Consider the following 20,697-nt stretch of genomic DNA (forward strand, 5'->3'; position numbering starts at 1 on the left):
TATTAAACTATAAAATCAAAGTCCGAAGTGTAACGCTCAGAAATCCAGACCGTTGCGCGTGACAGAGAGGCTCTCTGACAACTTAAAATTGATTTCATTTCCCACTTTAATTAAAAATCTATTCATCAAAATAAGTTTGAAATTAGAGAAAATCGAAATAATTTTTTTTACACCATTAAATTTCTTTCTAATTTACTACCTAACAGTCAACACTAATTCAGGAACTTACGTAACTACATCAAATGAGATATTCTGTATTAACAAGTCAATCCCAAAACAAGTAAATATTAAAAGCTTAGTAATAATCTCCTGATCCGAAAGCTTTGCTAATCTTGAATTTGTGGAGAGGGAAATCGAATTTAATTAAGTTTATTCTGAGATTAATTAGCGAAGGAGAAAAAGACAGAGTCCCCATGTTTTCATGACAGTGGCTCGACTTTCCACGAGGGAAACTTTATATTATACAAAATCTTTGCTCAGACCACCAAATGCTTAAACTCTTTTGGCTTCTTCTTCTTCTTTCTTCTCATATTCTCTGGACCCGGAAGAGGATTCATGAATCCATCACGTCTCTGTAACTAAGCTCCTGTTTCTCGTTTTCTCTGTTCCAGAAGCTTCTAGAAGCATCAATGGCGGAGTTCGTCTGTTTATTCGGCAAGGTTCTGATCTCTCTTTCACATATACTGTAACTTTTTTGTGATTTAAGCTTCTGGGTATCTCTGCATGTCTGTTTAATCAATGGAATCTACCTGAAAAAACTGTTTTCTTTTCATAAGAGTTAAAGTTATGGTTTTTCTAAAACAAATCATGCTTGTTCTCTCTGTTATTTCTCCATTGTATTGATTAGTATCAATCTTTTTATTCTATATTCTTGATTCCGACTTTAATTTGAACCAAATCTTGTTTCTAATTTGAAAGAACAATGAACAAAACCCTAGAGAAAGCAATTGGATTTTTAATTAGGGTTTAATTGTCCTCTCCGCTTCAAATTAAAAGACCGACTTCGTTGTTGATGTAACAGGACAGTGCATCGATTGTTATAAAGCCACCAAAGAAGTCACCTTTGTTCTTGAGGATGATAGTTTTGGTGTTTGCTATGGTTTGTGGTCTCTACATCTGCTCCGTTTGCTTAAAACAGTTTGGTAATGTCAATCTCCAAAGCTCCCAACTTGTTCCAAATCCTATTGATTCTCGTTCATTACACGTTGTTACTCGGATTCATTACCCAAAGCCACAGACTTTTAATAGGTAACTATCATCACTTGCTGTTCTTGTCTGTGTTTTGGACTCACCTTTTGTTTTTGCTGTTGAAATCTCTGTTTGTTTTTTGTTTTTTATATAAACAGAGCTGAATGTGGGCACAATCCGGTGAGGTTCTTTGCGATATTGTCGATGCAGAGATCTGGAAGTGGTTGGTTCGAAACATTGTTGAATAGTCATAACAATGTGAGTTCTAACGGAGAGATCTTCTCGGTTTTGGATCGAAGAAGAAACATTTCTTCAATCATTCAGACTCTCGATAGAGTTTATAATCTTGATTGGCTTACGAGCGCTTCAAAGAACGAATGCTCTGCTGCAATTGGATTCAAATGGATGTTTAATCAGGTAATAGTACTGAAAAAAAAAGAAAACTCCAATCACTACCGAACCAATTACTTTCCGGTTTTATAGTTCTTGATTATGTGCAGGGTTTGTTGGATAATCATGAAGCAATAGTAGATTACTTTAACCGGAGAGGTGTCTCGGCTATATTTCTATTCAGAAAGAACCCTCTAAGAAGAATGGTCTCTGTGTTGGCAAATTCTTATGACCGTTATGCTAAGTTATTGAATGGAACTCACAAGTCTCATGTTCATTCTCCTGAAGAGGTTTATATTATATGCATAACAGTACAAATGTTTCTCTTTTTTTTTGGAATTCTTGATTTCGATTGGTTTCTTGATCCTTGCAATTCTACTGCAGGCAGATGCACTTTCTAGGTATAAGCCGGTGATCAACTCAACATCGTTGATCCATGATTTACAAGAAACAGAGAATTTAGCTGCAAAGGCTTTAGAATATTTCAATACCACCCGTCATATGGTTGTCTTCTATGAAGATCTTATTACAAATCGAACGGTAAGGTTTTAGAACATCCAAAGGTTTAAAAGTAACAACTTTTGATAAACACATCTGAAAGTTATAGACTTTATTGAACAGAAGTATTTCTTTTGTTTTATCTCGAATAATTATGTTGAGGGTTTGATGCAGAAATTGAAACAAGTTCAAGAGTTTTTGAACATTCCTGTGAAGGATTTGTCAAGCAGACAGGTGAAAATACACAGAGGGGATTTGTCAGATCACATCAAGAACTGGGAAGATATAAACAAGACGTTGAATGGGACCGAGTACGAGAAATTTCTACGAGCAGATTATTAGTGTTTTTAGCCATATAAAGAGACTTTCTTCTACACTCAGCTAAAGAGTTTGCAAAATGCAAAAGGGTCTTCTTGTTTGAAGCTTTTCTACTTTCTAGGTTCTTCTGCTCAACTACTTGTTGATCTTTCGTTTCTCCTCTTTTTTTGTTTTTTGTTTTTCTCTTATCCTCTTAGAACAAAAATGATTTGGTTGTATAGGGGACTGGAAAATGTAGTTGCTTTTAGAGATCAAGTGCTTACTTTTAGAGATCAATAAAGTTGTTCAGTGATAGTTCATTTGAGTTAAGTTTTGTTCTTTGGTTTAGTGAAATGGGCCTTGAAGGCCCAAGAAGACCATTCAGAGTCTCATTTTCGGCCCAAGAACACCATTCAGAATCTCATTTTCTGCTATGAAATATTTCGATTCTGTGGTCTTACTATCTTATTCATGTTGGGCTTATTTCGTCGACAAAGGAAAATTGTAAATTATGGTGGATACAATATAAATGTTTTCATGATAACTAATGGATGTTTTATACCATCTTAGACTAATGGCCTATTTAATTTAACCACTTTTCCAACCTCTACATGGCAGGTGGTGGCTTTACGAGGCTTTACCACTTGGCCACTAGGTTATAAACTTACAATCATCTCCAGTCAGTAAATTACAATACATTTAATGATTATAGAAATATAATTATATCACAGAAATAAAATCATTTTTTTAATTGGCTTAACTGGCATATTAATTCTGTAATTATGGTTCTCTTCTTTATTTTGTGAAAAAATATCTAAAAAGAAAACTATCAGAGAGAATAATATCTCCACTTTCATTCTAAAGATTCACTTTTGGTGCAGGAAGAAACTAAAGAAGCTTCCAAAAAATATAATTAAATGAAAAGTGCTTATAGCAGACCAAAAGTGGTTAAAGAAAGAAACAAAGCAAGAGTGAATGCCTTTGAACCGCTACAATTTTGAGACGGACCAACTTTAAGGTTGGAAAGTTGAGAGAAACAGCCTGTGCGTGTTACAAATTTATGGCAATGACATTTGATTCCTTATAAAGTTCAATGGAATAGTGACATTTTCACTGATTATATTAATGCACCACTAATGAGTAATAGATTGCGTATTAAAACTGAAAAGTGATTTGAGAGTCTGAAACTAAACCATATTTAAAAATCAAACCATTATATATATATCATTCGCAAATACGTTAATGAAGCATCAGCTGCTATGTTCCAATATTTAAATCACATGAATTGTTTTTTAAAGATTAAGCCAACTAGTGACGTGCGACGGTACGAGTTAAATTCCACCTGCTGAATCTAGATTACGTCAGACGATTTTTTAATTTTTAATCTTTTGATCAACTACTTTATTTTGAAACCTAATATATGATTAATTTTTTTAAACCTTATATTATGTGTTATCTCACATATTATATATTTTCTCTCTTTGTTCGTTTAGCTACACTCTAAACCACATTATAACTTTCTTCTGTCTCGCAAAGAGAACCCTAATTCTACGGCTTCCAAACCTCAAAATATAATAATTACATTTTAACTTTTTTTTTTTTTTCATTCTTTTTCACTTCGTAGACGCATAAAGAATAAACATGCTGTCTTATTTTTTTTTTTTGAACAAAATATGTTTTCTTATTTCAAATTTCAAAAATAGAAGTTCGCGCATGCAGCCATACGAACAGGTCATGCAAGTTTGCTTATGCAGTCATACATGTCATTTTAACAGAAATGGAAGAGATGTTGATACTTGGTAAGAGAGTCTAGAGACTATGATCTATTTTTAATTTTTTCAGTGTTACGATCAAAATAAAAATCAAAGAACGCAAAAATTTGTTAATATTTTGATTGGATGTATATATAGAAGCCTGGGTGGCGGAGGGTACGGTGGGGTCCTTCGTGGAACTTCCCTGTGTGCAGGAGCCAACCATATTCTAAAGCTTTCTTTCACTTTTCAACATGTCATTTTCTCTATATTTTATCATTTTTATTTTAATTTCCGTAATACCAATCGTACGTACTGTATATACATTTATATGCATGCGCACACATATATATATATATATATTATTTTTTTAAAAAAAAATTAAAGATATGCATGCGCATTCTTCTACAAATACTGTAATGCTTCGATCTCAAAAACTACATTTTTGTTTTTAAGATATATATATATATATATATATATATATATATATATATATTTTAGAGGTCATTATATTGTTTACAATAAGTAAAAATGCCATAAGTAAAATTAATGGACGATTTTTATGTTCATAAAATATATATATATATATATATATATATATATGTATAATAGTTCCAAAATGGACGATTATGCGGCCTCCTACATCATTCTGTACATGATTTAAAAATTGCAAATGTATTTTTGTCATAAAATATCAATTTCTATAGTTGTATATAACAAACACGAAATTATCATAGTTTTTTGCTCTAAAAATCTTCTTTTTAATGTCGTCCAGTGTAGATTGAGTTGAAATACGCTTGTACCCATAGGAATCAAATTTTGAGAGGTATGAGATGTGAATGCCTACTTAAGTATTAGTAACAATACTGATTAAAATCTTAAATTAACATGATATATCTTTTAATATGTCTTATCTAATGTCCTACATCTGAAAAAGGCAAGGGTTAGGTGAAAACGAAAAACAAAAATATATAAAGTGAGTGGTGAGTGACTGGTAGGGGCCATATAGTGGTGTTCGTTCACGGTGATGGTGCCTTTGACTTTATTCTAGTGAATCTATTGACCACTTTGCTTTTCAATATATTGGTTTGTTTTTGATTCCCTCTTTTAAGTTGTGTATTTTGTCATTATTATTTAATTTGGAAATTGTTTATTCTTAGAAGCATGGCGGCGTTGTCGGACACATGAGAGTTGAAAAGGAAAATAATAACATCCACAAACATGTAATAAGTTAACCAAGTGCTTCTGATATATTGATTTTCGACCCCTCAATTAATCAAAGACTAGTATCGATTTTTTCTCCATATTACATATATTATCATCGTTTAAGCTCATGAGACTCAGTTAAAAGACTACATTGTCTAAAATCCGGAGCTCATTTCATATGATCCCACCATTAGAAGAAATCGAATGACCTAAATATGTATCTTCTTTGGGACGATGTGCATATATATTATTTAACAACCTCACAAATGATTAATGCAAGTATGCAACATACAATATATGTAACGGACGCGACTCAGCCTTCGTATGTAACTGAGATCATTTTATCATACTTAGTATGTAAGGCAATATATATATATAGTCAAAGATGCATATAATCCTATTTTACATATTATATTCGATTTTTTGAAGGGGAGAAAAGTCAATTAAGAAGATCTTTTGTCAAATCATTAGACTTCTTTAAACTCGTGTGCAATTGAATAACCTTGTTTCAAATGCATTTCTGTGGTGGCTTATGGGCGGCTGATTCTTAGCCCTTGAATGCATTTCAAGATTAATTTAGATTATTAATATAAACTGAAAAGCAAAGGTGTAATTATTTCACATTGATCGCTGCGCTTTCAGAGTACAATTAATGTGTATTGTATATTCAACAATGGAGCACTATGAGAGGTTTAGGATCGACTTTTGTAATATTGTATATTTCACCTTCAACAGAAATATATCAATATTTTGGGATCTCCTTTAAGACAGGCAATATCATTCGTCCATTGATAGTCTGTTATAGCGTTTTCTATTTTACTTAACACGAGCAACAAAATTAGAACGCGCGCCCACTTGTTGTTTCAAAAAATAGAAAAGAAATGGAGAGAACTCCCACAAAAACGTCACTCTTACTAATCTCTATAAAGTTACAGTTTAATTTTTTTATAATGAGATATTCGTAAAGAACTGATATTTAATATAGAGTATTACATGGTAGCTGTTAGTAAAATAATAATGTTCGACATTTCTTTTTTCGAAATGAATATTGTTCGACATTTTGAATATTATAATCGAATTCGATTGAAAACTGTCAACTAAAAAATAATTTACTATCAATCTATCATTTCTGTGATAAGTTTTTTTTTAAGAAGAAGCTAAATAAAGGAAAAAAAAAACATATTTAATCGGAATATAGACAATTGTGAGTTTGTGACTATACATATTTGAACGTAATCTCATTAAGAACAGAACCCTTCAAAAAAATGTAAGACGGTCTTGGTATAGTTATATGAATACTTTGCAGTATAAACATTAATTGATTAATAGACGGTCCAAAATCAATCAATCGATGTGGTCATTGTCCACACATTTTTAAATTCAATAAACGGCAACACAATCAATCTCATGGCACTATAAATACAATATCTTTGGGGCACTCTTAGTCTCTTACTCCAAATTCCAGCACACCTACTCACATATACAAACTCCTTAACCTTAATTCCAAAAAAAAAAAAAAAAACAAAACATGAAGCTATTCACTTTCACTGTGACAACTATCATCATCTCCATGATATTTGACCAAGCACCCATCACCACTGAAGCAAGAAAGTTGAGGAAAACAAATGATCACCAAAATCATTTCAAAGCTGGATCTACGCATGAGTTTGTGCCTACTTCTCCACGAAACAGTCCTGGCATGGGACCAAAAAAAGGTAATGCAAATGTTCAAGGGTTTCGAGAAGACTTAAAGCCCACGGAAGGAAGAAGGCTGCAGAAAACGAACGATTTTGCACCTACTTCTCCAGGAAACAGTCCCGGGATGGGGCACAAGAAAGGAAATACAAATGTTGAAGGGTTTAAAGATGACTTAAAGCCCACGGAAGGAAGAAGACTGCAGAAAACGAACGGTCAAGACCACTTCAAAACCGGATTCACAGACGATTTCGCTCCTACTACTCCAGGAAACAGTCCTGGCGTGGGCCACAAGAAAGGGAATGCAGATGTTAAAGGGCTTAAAGATGACTTCGACTCCACGGAAGATAGACAACTGCTGAAAATGGACGGCCAAGATCATTTTAAAACCGGAACTACGGACGATTTTGCACCAACTTCTCCGGGAAACAGTCCCGGGATGGGTCATAAGAAAAAAGATGACTTCAAGCCCACGACACCAGGACATAGCCCCGGAATTGGTCATGCCGCCAATAACGATAAGCTTAAAGCTTAAAAAACAATTTAATAGATTTTAGTTTCATTTATTACATTATTTTACGATAAGTAAATTTTAAATTATTTTATAATTTATACGACATTTGTAATATTTTATGATGGATTCATAATTCTAGATCGGATGAATAAAACTAGGGTTGATCATGGTTTCGTAACATCTGAAGCTCTTGACATTGTATGAGTTTGTATGTTTTCTTTTCTTGTTGATATGATTTTTTAATACTTATTATGTTGTATGTAATGTTAGTATAGACCAATATTTGCCACCATGAGTTAGATATATATATATATATATATATATATATATATATATATATAATTCAAGAGCACGTGAAAATCATGAGTACTGCTGAATGCTGAGATATTCTAAAACAATTCATTTTAGAAGATATTTAGTATACGTGCAGTTTTTTATACACGTTAAATCAGAGCTAAGAGAATTCGGGGTCAACAAAACTAGAATAAATGGAAGGTCTAATGATTTCCAGATTGGGATATGGACAGCTATTCTACGCTTTTCACTATTAGAATCTCTTTTAATATCGGATTAAATAATGTAAAAGCATGCCATTTATAGTTTAAGAAAAGAACATATTTGTAGTACTGTAAAAGTAAGCTTAGTATCTAACTAATTTCTAAAACTATATTGCAGTGGCCGAGAAGTTGGTGCATCCTAAATCGATCTTTGTACTTATACACATGCATTTGTTAGTTTGTTTCATTGTCAAAGCCTAAGAGACAGTGTAAGAAAATAATATAGTACTAGAGGCAAGTTAATTAGTTTAGTTTCTTTCCTACTAATTAATAGATGTAAAAAATAATTTCAGGTACTGCATCGATCAGGTAAAGAGAACCCGTGTCTGTGTCATGGCAAAATACTAGTGCACTATAAACAATATGTGCTTTTATACGATTTGTAGTTGGCAAGCGTCAATAAATTATTAACGATTAGTCATAAAACTATGTGCTTGTGGGATTTAGTATTTTACTCAAAAGAATCCATGATTCAGCAAGTTGGTGAGTTGGTCTACTATAGTGCTTGTACAGTAACCTCACTAAAGGGAAGTGTTGAAGAAAAAAATAGACATGTTGAGAAGAAGTATCATAATTAGTAGCTATAAGCCTCTATATAACTATAATAATTTTAAACAAAAATTTGTAAAGTATCATATCATTATTGTAATCATGTCCATGTAGTGCACGAAAAAACAAACAGACTAATTAGAATCCGTTTATACGAATATTCTTCTTATTTTGACGGCTGTGGTTGATTTGATCGTCAAGACTAGAGTATGAATAAGGCTTCGAATAACGATGCGGTGTATTTTTTTCATGTGGACGCTTGGCAAATGAATGCTATAAGAGCATTTGCATTGGAAATTTCTCATAAGAGTTTCTCATCTTTAAAGAAATAATGTAATAATAAATATTAGTATTTAATTAGAAAAGTCTCTTAAAAAAGTAAAGAGAATCTCTCATTTGAAAGATTCTGATTGAGTGTTCTAATGTTTTTGAGAGATTTTTGTGATTAAATATTATTATTTATTACTTTATAAATTATTTTAATAGATGAGAGACTTATGTGAGAAACTCTCCTAGTGTGAGCAATTGACCCACTTTTATAATTGGGACACATTAAGCCAAATGAATGCTACGAAACCTTGAAACTGGATAATACTGTCTGTGTGACCAAGTTGATGGAGTTTGGGATCTAGTAAATGAGTTGTGTATATATTAAGAATGTGCTGAGTGATCTAGTAAACTGAATTCTGTGCAGTCTTTGTTTTATCATCCAAATTGTTGTTAAAACACATTATGCATTAACCCAACATTTTGCAATATTGCTAGAAAAATTGATACTCAGTTTCGATTCTAAAGTTGTTTGAGGATTGAGTTGTTTGACTTGAATGTTTGTATAAGAGTAATAGAATTAAACAAAAAGAAAACTGGTGGAAAAGTAAGAGTAACGTTACAAATGGTATTAGCCACAAACGAAAAAAAAAAGATACAAATAATCAAATCATATACAGACGAATAAACCGAAATCAAACCCCACAAAACCGGCCGAATGTTCTCACATGTATCCAGTTCGAAGTTTCCTTGATGTTAATTAAACCAGCAGTAATCATGTCTATGTAACCTTTAGCCAAACGGTGTGGATACAGGAGCGGGTCCCGCGAGTGCATCAGACCGTTTGATGCTTCCCATACCACAAATGATACAACCGGGCGAGGAAAGAGCAGCAAACTTTGCGCCACAGAGATCACAAACATCGTACCCAATTGTTGATAATCTGCTGAGCGTAGCTGAGCATAACTGAGACGGATCTTCAAGCGGGTCTATGGATTTGTTAGTCGTGCCTCTTTGGACACAGAGATCGACTAGACCTCTTAACTCTTCTTGCTTGCTCGCTGGTGCCTTTGAGAGAAGCAGCTCCAGCATCTGCTTCGAGTAGCCATAGTTTTGGACTTCCATGTTTCGTTTGATTGCAGTGCGAATGCAGTTTATGCGGTGTTTTGCTAGTAGCGGCAGTGAAGCTAGATGCCTTGAAAGTCTTGCCATTTCGTCCTTTGCGCTTAATGCGCTCGCGCCTTGGACTCTTTGTAGCCGTAAGATTTCCTGCAAAAACGGGAGGGAAAAGAAATAAGCATTGATAAGATGGTTTTATCTTTGTCAGGTTTAAAAACTCAGAGAGAGGAGAGAAATATGAGAGTTAGTGTACCCGAAGGAGAGTTACGGCTATCTTGTACTGAGCACAGATCGTGGCTTGAGCTTTGATATCAGCTCCACGTGATTGATCCTTAGCCAGAGCCAAGAATGCCTCGTCGAAGCAAGAAAGTGCATCTGGAAGCTGGTTTTGTTCAAGATGGGCAAGTCCAGTCTTGAAACAAACCGGAGCTGCAGCTCCACGTGGAACCTAAGCAGAGTTATCATCACAGGGGCAGAAGAACAAAAGTGAGATTTTAAGCACATAAAGTGTTGGGTTCTTGATCTTTATATGCAATTTCAGAAAACATGATAACAAGTATGATTAACCCATAGGAAAAATCACAGGCGTATGTATAAACCTCACCTGTCCAGGACGAACCGAAGCAGGAGGCGATGTAGGCTGTCCAGGAGGCTTTCCAGAATCAGTATTTGGAACTCCAAGAACGCTAAGATCAAGAGGCTGCGTAGAAACGGGAACCTGTGGTGTCCCTTGAGTCTGACCAGGAAACTGTGGAGGAACACCTCCGTCAGGAAGTCCAACCGTCTGGTATGGAACACTAGGTTGTTGATTTGCAGGAGGAACGCCACCATCGGGAAGACCATTATCAGGCGGAGTATTATTATTAACTTGATTTGGAGCATCCTTTGCAGCTTCTGCAGCTTGAGCAATTTGATCCATTTTCGAAAGATAAGTGCCAGGAGGAAGCAATGTCTTGGCAACTTCAACAGATGGGATTGTGTTTTGGAAAAAGTCTTCGGGTATTGGTCCAGCTACAACTCCCATACCCGTACCAGATGGAGCTGGTTGGGACACTGGCTGAGGTTGCTGAGTCCATGAGCCCATCGCGAAAGGATCGACAGGAGCAGGTGCAGAAACCGGAGCAGTTGTTGAAGGCTGGCTTAACATCTCACCCAAATCCTGGGATCCAGCACTGATTGATTTTGTTCTACTCATTGGTAGGCCTAGCCCATCTCCAAGTTTAAACGTTCTAGTAGCTTCTTTCAGCTTATTGACGTCCACAGTGGTAGATGTTGGCTTTTCTCGTATTCTAATTTGCAGCTTCTTAGTTTTTGGTGCACCTTCCTCGTCACTGCTGCTGCCATCACCAGCCGCTCCGTACATTGTTTTCTTGAACTCCTCAGCAGCCTTCGCCTGTTCATCAGCCACGTTTTGCTTTCCGAGGGATTCCAGACCCATCAAGGAACTGGATTCACCAGCAGGGAGTGCCAAAGGTTTATCTGATACAGGTTTACCCAAGGAACTAAGAAGCCCTCCAGGTTTAGAAACTAAGCTATCTTCTTTAATTTCCACCACGTTAACTCTGCCTTTGACGCAACCTAAGTAAACACCAATATGATCAGCTACTATCGAGGGGATGGTTCCATCATCATTTTTCATGTATGGCATTACTTCCCCAGCTAGCTCCCATTTAGGTATGCTCTTAATGTCGGATGGAGTCTTGATTTCCCAGTTGCCACCACCCCATTCTGGTCCTTTTGGAACCATACTCTCTGCTGCAAAATTAGCAAAAATCCCCTGGGTCCATCCTGTAGACCGTACTCGTAAAATCCTTTCACAATATCGTCTCAACTCAGGGTCTCCGCTTTCTTCTTCCAATTTCTGGGCAAGACGACGCATTGCACTAGGGTTTAGGTGGCATATGAAAAGATCTAGCATGCTCTCGTAGTCGGCTATTGCTTCAAAAGTTTCCTTTGCGTTATCAAATTGACCGTATCTACAGTAACAAATGTCCGAAGTAGTTAGATGGCTGAACCTTGCAAATAACATTTCCATAAGAAGCTAGCGTAAACAAGTAATTTAGGTACAAGGATCAAAAGTTTTATAACCAAGTTCCAACTAAGTATAGATAATAGGGACGCATATAGGGTAAATATACTTAGAATCAACTTTTCAAGGTCCAAAGTTCAAGAGCACTAAAACTCCCACACGTATTAGTTCAATAGCAAATGGGGTTGAATAGGCTATCCAACAACAATTAATTATATATACTGAGATTCAGATGTTATATATGTCTTGCAAGAAAGTTTACGTACTTGATACAGGCATATCCAAGCTGCCGGAACCTCTGGAACAAAAGAGATGCCGGAGGACATTTTGGATAGTCTCTAGAACGCAAGAACTCGTCCTTTAAAACTGACAAAGCGGTAGAGAATCGAAGAGCCTTGATTGCATATGTACAACGTAATACCTAAAATTTGCGCAGAACAATTTAGTAAAAGAAGACCACTTCCAGGAGAGATTTCTGTCACAAGATTTACTAGATTCGACTCACCTGGTTGAACTGTGGGCCTGCTTGAGCTAGAGATACAGCAAGATCTCCACATACTGGAGCGCTTCTAGCAAGAATATCAAGAGATCTTGGGGTAATTCGCAAGCTATCAAACCTGCAGCCAATATATTAAACAAATTAAGGCCGGTAATATAATTAGGATGGAAATGGAGTCAATAAAGATTAGCTAGGAAAAAAACAAAACAACTCATTGATGTATCCTGCACACCTCCAAAATATTCAATGTTAAACATGCTTAACAAAATTTCGAACGTGTACGAGAAAGAAAAAAAAGGACAGGAGGAAAACCTTGTTGTTATTTGATACAATATTTCAGAAAGGTCCAGTTTCTGCTGAAATGTTTGTTGCATTGTAGAAAATCCTATTAATAGAGGTTCAAGTAGCCCAACAAGACAGCTTTTGATTTCAATTCCCTTTTTCTGCTTCGGACTTATATCAGTGGGATTAGCGAGCAATAGGCGGTCATTTAGGGCACCAACTAAGGCTGCGTTGAAGAGAATAAATTTATGAGAATGAAATACAGTAAGTTCACGTAAATATTTAGAGAACTAAGATCTGCTTACCTGCGTATGGAGTACTTATAGAAAGAATTGTTCTCACTTTCCCATCCCAGCCAAGCAAACAGATAGCAGTTGTTGTAGAAAATAGTAAGGCAGGGCCAACCCATAGAAGAGATCTAAAGTTCGCATAAGTTAAGGCTATTCTCAATTAATCAATGAGCACACATCAAAATTTAACATAGTGCACAAAATTAAAGGAAGAAAGATAAGCTAATCAGGATATTGATGGTAGTCCTCTATCATATTTTGTCGAACTGCTTGCCAATATATCGAAATCTGCAGATACCATAAGCACCCTTTGGGTTGTTAATATCCCTGCGACATATCCTCTGGGTGTTTCTTGCCATTGAACCTGTAGATTTTGAGACAACAATTAGCCCTTTATACAGTTGCGGGGAAACATACTGTATTTTTAGACGACCTGTAAATCTGAAACATATTTTATAAATCTCTACATAAGAAAAAAGTTGATTGACCATAATTTCAGGAACAAATATATCATTGACCCTTGTAGACTCATTCATTTTTTGACGGCAATAGAAACGCTAACACCAAACATCAGGAGTCATTTTCATTTTAAAACAAAACTGTCCAGATGCAAACCACAACGGGGTAAGGAGTAAAACGACTGCATGTATTGGGCTGGTCACAGAATCAGAAATTAAAGACGAACAAAAAATTTCATTGGACAATTTCCCTCCAAACTATAGGTAAAATCGATTTTACAGCAAAAAATGTACCAGATATCAGCAAGTCATTCATGTTTTGTAGGGAATTTTATACCTGAAGAGCTATTTCATGTTTCTTCAATTTGATTGACTTTCGTCCATCGCCTTGTGTTGAAATATAATGACCATCTGTGGCTGAGAGACGGTAGCCCTGAAACAACTTTGCCAGGCCAATTTGGGTTCCATTACAAGCAAACATCAGACTGGACTCTGTAATCAAAAATGGCATCAGTTTGCGCTGGCATACACCCAGTGGCAAGTAAATTTCAAGAACGAGGTTATCTGATGCATTACCTATCGGTGTGGAAAAAATACGATCAACTTCTGTCTCAAACAAAAATTGTTGTGGACCCTGAATTGCAGAAGGATTTGTCTCCTTGGTTTGGTTCTCTTCAGATAACAAATTCTTCTCATTCTCTTCCATTGTGGTAAGTTTTGGGAGGATATACATAGACAGTCCTGTCTTATCCTCGTCAAGAATTACAAATTGGTCGTCATTTGGGCCGATAAAGGCAGCATCACAACCTGCAGAGCATAAATATAGCTTTGAGATAGACATCTGATACGAGATACAGGGTTACACTCTCAACATCCCTTGCTCGTTTACGCACTAGAAAACACGTGAAAACAAAGAGGATGAATGCCTTAAATGATTCTAAACTTGCGTCTCTTTTAAGTAAACAGAGCATTTGTGGAAACCTTCGGCTTCCTTGATTGTTAGTCCCTAGGGTAAACAGGACCTACTGGTTTATGAATAATTAAATACATTGTAGAGCTGGTATATCTAATTGATCGGATGCAGTATGATACCATTTAATGTTCTCAAAAACTGAAAATTCCGAGGTGGCATAGGAAGTTCTCTAAGAGCAGCAAGGGAGCCAATAATCAGACAAACCTTTAGCAGTGCTTCCTTTGCTGTTCGGAAGCTGAGAACCTGTATTTTCCCAGTAAAGCACAACTTCATTCGTAGCACCACTGAATTCATAGACAACCAGAAAGAGGTGTCTTTTACGACTGTAAACAATGTGTTTTGAGTGATATTCCACATTTCCGGGAATCTGAAATAGAAAAGGGCTGTAAGTAAAGATAAACAATAAATAAACTGAAAATCACATGATAACAGATATTACCGATGTGTACAGCTTCTTGTAGATGTTGTCCGTTCCAGAACAGAGATTGTGTGCCATGAGGTTAAGGCCCTCAATATAAAATGCCCTCACAGGATAATGAAGAACCCTATTTGGCTTATTGAAGAAATTCAGCTCCAAGTGGAATGGCTGTAAAAATATCCGATCGGTCAGGCATAAATCAACTATTACAAAAGCAAGTTCTAAAACAGCAATTACATGCCTGGCAAACAGGAATGTCTTTAAGTTGATCCTTCGTATCCACAACGGTAATAAGGGGTAACCTTGATATTGGAGCAGTTTTGGCATGGCCCTCCATAAAATGCTGTATGGATAAAGTCACAGGCTCAGATAAAAATAGTTTCAAATAATAAACAAACATAATGTGTAAACAAATAGGTAAAGCAGTCATACACTATACAGGAATGCCTTTCGTGCAATATCTGAAATTGTTAGTTGACTCTGGCTGCAGAAAAATAATAAAATGAAAGATGAAGCAGATGAAATATGAAAAACTTGAGTCATTTGGTATGGAATTCACGGCATATTCCCAGCATATGGTCGTAAATTTTTCAGGAAAATTTCCAACACTGATTGCATGAGGTAAAATCCACCTACCCCTTGTGATGATGCTCTTGTAGCAGAGCTTGGAGTTGGTGCTCGGCTAAAATTCCAGACGAACCCATCGATGAAAGCTTTTCCTTTAGAACAGAAGCTGTTAATCACCACAAATGTTAGAAAGCCGGATATAGATCTCAAGAGACACATTCGTATAGCTTAAGAAGAGCATTGCTTGTTATGGGCAAATTAAATTAACGCTCAAGATTTACCTGAAGATCCCCTAGCACTCTGTAGAACTGCAAAGAGTTGCTTCCTTCCTTCCCTGGTCTGAGCCGCTCGATTTTGAGTATTCTCATTACCCGCCATGTTCTGTATAAAAATTTAGAAAGTGAGAGACAGAAGCCACACTTCTACCTAAGCGAGGAATGACAGTAGGAAGTAAAATGAATATTCTTAACTGCAAAAATCAAAGCTGCTAAGTTCAGCTTTGGATGAACTTCTAAAGTTTTGATTCGTGGTAAAGGGTAAACAGCTTCCCCACCCTGTTGAGAGAGAAGTCGAGGAATGTCTATAGATTCCATAGCTGCAAAAAACAAAAAAGGAAAAGGGAAGTGCTACACTGCATAATCAAAGTTTCCAAACTAATGAATTATTCCTAAATTGGGTAGGAAAAGACATTTCCTCGTCTGTGGACCCACAATAAGAGACATCAGGCTTACCGGCAGGCTCGAAAAAGTTAGTTTGTGTCGAAGGCCTGTTAGGATTTATTATAACCCGTGTCTTCCAGACTTGAAGAGATCCATCCTTGGACACAGTGACAAGTACACGTAACATAGGAAGCCAGGAAATTGAAGTGATGGGTTGCGAACCCACTTGCGTACTGCAGTTGTATCATAAGGAAACAAACAGGAATGAATTATAACGAAAAACAAGTGATCGAAATCCAATGCCAGCTGACAGAAAGCTGAAAGCATTAAATGTCACTTACATTCCAATCATATTAGGTCTTTCAGTTGAAACATCCCACGCTAAAAGTGTACCCCTCCGATCTCCAACAAAAATCCATTCTAGTGTCGGGTGAAAAGCAAAGGCACTGGCACCAATGAGTTTAATAGTTTGATCAACTGCAGGGATAACAAAGATCAGTTGTTAGAGGTAGCCAATGCTCATGATACCTCAAACGAGAAGAACGAAGATAATGAGAAACGTGAGACTCTCTTCTACTCACGCTGTAGTGTATAGTGAACAGCATAAGTGTGAATGTTATAGGCTCGTATCAACCCCTCTGCATATGCTACATACTGAAAGGCACGACAATGAACAAAGAAATTAAGCATGTGTGCAACAAAACCAAATTCCACATACTAAGTTGGAAAAATGAGGATGTAGTACAATACCAGGACAGGAAGTCGAGGATGGCAAGCAATGTTCACAATTGGTTTCTTCAGGTCTGTCTTAATTTTTGTCGGAGCTCTTCCACCTTCAACAGTTCCAACGACTACAGCAAAGAATAATAAAACCGCAATTAGAAAAAGAAACATAACTCCTACTTAGTACACCTAAATCTGCTTATATATGAGAGCTCAGGGAACTGAGAATCCAACCTGTCACACTCATTCTTTTAGGGAATCCAAAAAACACAACAGGTTGGAGTGGCGTCACTGCAAGATGAACTTCTGTATCGGAGGAAATGTGCTCACTCCTCTTCTCAGGTGAGTGTAAGACACAAGTCTGCTCCGTTTCAAAATCACAAGACCTAATAGTACAATCCTAAAAGATCCAAAAAATAAAGCAGTTACAAATCTGAACACCTAGCCTCAAAGTAGCATTCAGTATATGATCTAAGAAATTCCAAATTGAAAATAAAATTTCAAAATTAGCAAAATTCAACCTCAAGAATGGCAACCACGGCATTGCTGCTAGTAGGACTATACAACATTCTAACAGCTGGAGATCCAATGTCGATAGACGCGATTTTACATCCCGTTAATGCATCAAATTCTGCAACCAATAGGTTCGAATTCTAACATCACAACTACGAACCAAGACTCTTCAATTTCCAACAAGAGGAAAGCAAAGAGAACCAAAATCGCTAACAATTGCGGAGATTGTTTACCCATGATGTGAGAGCCGACGGCGACAGCGATTACGGCCTGCGTCGGATGAAACGCCGCCGTATGAGGTTGAAGCGGCTTGCTGACACCGCGACCAACGTGGCGCAGATCCAGATGCTGCACCGTTGCCCACTCCATAACTGCTCTATTTTCCTGAAAGACAAAAGTCCATTTTCACGTCTTGCAAACATACGAACGATTAAGATCCAGAATCCCAGATCGATCAGATAGAAAGGGAGAGAGCTGGTAGCAAGATTACTGATCTAAAATTCAAAAGGGAAAATTCGCCGGATAGCTTGTACTGTTCATTTCGCTGTACCTGCTCGTAGATCCGTGTGAGATTATGAGTTCATTAATTTGCTTCAAATCCGAAAATGCTGAACATGCGAAGGTTTTTAGGAACAGAGTGAGATCGAACGGGAAGATCAGAAAAATCAAAAGATTTAACCAGTCGGTAAAGAGTTCGACGAAGAAGAAGAACATCGAACCAAAATGTCACAAAATTTGGGTCGGGTTTTCCGGATATCTAAATCCGGGTCGGATCTTTCGAGTACCTTTATGATTCCTACTGTATAACGCATAAACTACACCGTATTATCAGTTCGGGCATTTTTATAAGCCTAACAAGTGTAATAACTGGGCTTAAATGGGCTTTATTAGAGTAACTCCATTAAAATTATTTCAAAAAAGTTGTCAATACTAAAATATTAATAAACTAAATAAAATGAAGACTCTCTATTTGAGAAACTTTAGGGGAGGGGGTGGAGTGTTATTGGGAAGAAGATTTATGTAGAGTTTGTGGATTTCAAAAGTCTGAAGATTTTAAGAATTTTTAAGATTTTTGTGGATTATAAAAAATTGTTTATAAATATTTTTAGTAATTCTTGTAATAACTTTTGTGGATTGTCGTAGATGATCAATGCAAGCAATAAAAAAATTAATTTTGAATAAAACAGAAATGTAAGTGCTACTGAATCACAACAACAAAAGAGACACAATAGCTTCTAATATGTGGCAAGATGCAGTAGCTACTGGAAGTCAACGATGATGAGATATATCAGATTCTTGATTTTCTTTGAGATACATGTGCTTGTAGCTGATAGAATTGAAATATGTGTGTTATGCAGGTCATCTGACGGATAAATTGCATGTCATCTCATAGACAAATTTTCTGGAATTTTTTATCTATATGTTGCTGAGATTTTGTTTTGTTAAACATATTGTGGTATTGTTTTATGGGTTTGTTTTTTTGGGATAATTGATGGTGATGAATCGATGATATTTGAGACAAGGGGATCCACTATCCCCTTATCTGTTCATTTTGTGCGCTGACATCCTCAGTCATTTGATTAAAAAAGGAGTTCGTCAGGGTAGTATCCGAGGAATCAAGATCGGAAATGGTGTACCACCGATCACACATCTTTTATTTGCTGATGATTCTCTTTTCTTCTGTCAGGCAAACAGCAGGAATGCACGAGCGTTAAAAGATATTTTCCAAGTATATGAGAGGAGTTCGGGTCAAATGATAAATGTTTCTAAGTCGATGATCACTTTTGGGTCTAGAGTTCCAGGGGATGTACATAATCGTTTAAAATCTATTTGGAGATCCAAAATCAGGGAGGAGGTGGTAAGTATTTGGGTCTCCCAGAGCAGTTTGGAAGAAAGAAAAATGAAATGTTTAAATACATTGTGGAGGCTGTTAACAAAAGAACTTCGACATGGAGTTCACGTCTTTTCTCTCCGGCGGGTAAAGAAGTGTTGTTGAAATCGGTAGCAGTATTGATGCCTGTCCATTCTATGTCTTGTTTCAAGATTCCAAAAGGGGTTATCCAGGAGATTACAAGTTTGTTGTCTCGCTTTTGGTGGGAGAAAGACAAGGATAAGCGAGGTATTCCGTGGGTTGCTTGGCAAAAGATGCAAAAATCTAAGCAAGAGGGAGGGTTAGGGTTTAAGGATCTAGAAAAGTTCAATGATGCTCTTCTTGCTAAACAAGCATGGAGATTACTAAAGCATCCAACCACTCTGTTTGCTAGATTGTTTAAAGTAAAATACTATAGGGAAAGCTCTGTTCTAGATGCAAAGCCCCAAAGAGGTCAATCATTTGGTTGGTCATCAATTTTAGCGGGTTTGGAACTCCTGAAGAAAGGAATTCGTCACAATGTAGGAACAGGCAACGACATAAGAGTCTTTCAGGATAACTGGATTCCCACGGATCCTCCAAGACCAGCCTTTGGAGATCGGCAAAACCCTCAACTTGTTTCTGATCTTGTTACTATCCAATTTGGGCAAAAGAAATGGAATGAGGAAGCTTTACATCAGTTGCAGTTGGAAGATAGAACACTCATCAAATCTCTTTTTTTTATCTTCCTCGTCATCAGAAGACAAGGTTATTTGGCATTACAATAAAGACGGTGAGTACTCGGTTAAGACAGGGTACTATTTGGCGAGAAAGTTAGAAGATCCTTTTAACGATCAAATCCAGCCTCCATATGGTGACTTTCAGATAAAAAGGAAAATTTGGAAGTTGCGTATTTTTTCAAAATTGAAGCATTTTTTGTGGAGAGTTCTTTCCAAGGCTTTGGGAACTTCTTCTCGGTTACGTACGCGAGGTATAAATATGGATCCTACCTGTCATCGCTGTGGTTTGGCAGAAGAATCTATCAACCATCTCCTCTTTGAATGCCCAATTTCTCATATGGCTTGGAGACTTGCTAATGTGCCTATTCCTTGCCTATCTCAACCTTACAATGAGCCAGAGGATAATATCAGGTCGATTTTAGACTATCAATCTACTCCTGGATTGTCAGAAGAACAAAGGTTGCTACCTTTTTGGCTGATGTGGCGTTTGTGGAAATCAAGAAATAACCTCATTTTTAGAAGGATCATTCCCAACCCTTCAACAGATGTTTCTAATGCGATGGCAGAACTAAGAGAATGGTTGACGTCTACTCAACCGGTTACCCAAACAGAAGTTCTTCCTCAGCAATTACATAAATCTACTACTTGGTCCTGTCGTCCTGATTC

General features: G+C 36.6%; 3 protein-coding genes across 4 annotated transcripts; 2 read left to right on the forward strand and 1 right to left on the reverse strand.

The window, feature by feature from the left end:
* Nucleotides 1-471: 471 nt before the first annotated feature.
* LOC18021162 lies at nucleotides 472-2,679 on the forward strand. The gene is made up of 6 exons (XM_006403956.2): nucleotides 472-659; nucleotides 1,022-1,248; nucleotides 1,347-1,605; nucleotides 1,689-1,868; nucleotides 1,963-2,118; nucleotides 2,251-2,679. Exons 1-6 carry the CDS (start codon nucleotides 630-632, stop codon nucleotides 2,416-2,418), a joined length of 1,020 nt encoding a protein of 339 aa, XP_006404019.1. The 5' UTR covers nucleotides 472-629; the 3' UTR covers nucleotides 2,419-2,679.
* Nucleotides 2,680-6,858: 4,179 nt separating this feature from the next.
* On the forward strand, nucleotides 6,859-7,560 carry LOC18021163 (precursor of CEP9). Its single transcript, XM_006403957.2, has one exon. It carries the CDS (start codon nucleotides 6,859-6,861, stop codon nucleotides 7,558-7,560), a length of 702 nt encoding a protein of 233 aa, XP_006404020.2.
* Nucleotides 7,561-9,470: 1,910 nt separating this feature from the next.
* LOC18021164 lies at nucleotides 9,471-18,127 on the reverse strand. 2 transcript variants are annotated; one of them, XM_006403958.2, is made up of 25 exons: nucleotides 17,993-18,127; nucleotides 17,676-17,826; nucleotides 17,451-17,560; nucleotides 17,164-17,329; nucleotides 16,957-17,057; nucleotides 16,788-16,860; nucleotides 16,548-16,683; nucleotides 16,279-16,439; nucleotides 16,018-16,142; nucleotides 15,829-15,928; nucleotides 15,617-15,713; nucleotides 15,413-15,464; nucleotides 15,222-15,323; nucleotides 15,002-15,148; nucleotides 14,767-14,929; nucleotides 14,166-14,396; nucleotides 13,927-14,081; nucleotides 13,367-13,495; nucleotides 13,147-13,264; nucleotides 12,872-13,067; nucleotides 12,566-12,677; nucleotides 12,327-12,481; nucleotides 10,636-12,007; nucleotides 10,285-10,479; nucleotides 9,471-10,181 (listed from the first exon to the last, which is right to left on the reverse strand). In XM_006403958.2, exons 2-25 carry the CDS (start codon nucleotides 17,809-17,811, stop codon nucleotides 9,705-9,707), a joined length of 4,809 nt encoding a protein of 1,602 aa, XP_006404021.1. In that variant the 5' UTR covers nucleotides 17,812-17,826; nucleotides 17,993-18,127; the 3' UTR covers nucleotides 9,471-9,704. The 2 variants fall into 2 exon arrangements, with proteins under 2 accessions (XP_006404021.1, XP_024013411.1); XM_024157643.1 differs by having other exon boundaries at nucleotides 9,705-10,181; nucleotides 17,933-18,121.
* Between the last annotated feature and the right edge of the window lie 2,570 nt (nucleotides 18,128-20,697).

Source organism: Eutrema salsugineum, unplaced genomic scaffold (genome assembly GCF_000478725.1).
Source record: "Eutrema salsugineum unplaced genomic scaffold, Eutsalg1_0 scaffold_16, whole genome shotgun sequence".
Lineage (NCBI taxonomy): Eukaryota > Viridiplantae > Streptophyta > Magnoliopsida > Brassicales > Brassicaceae > Eutrema > Eutrema salsugineum.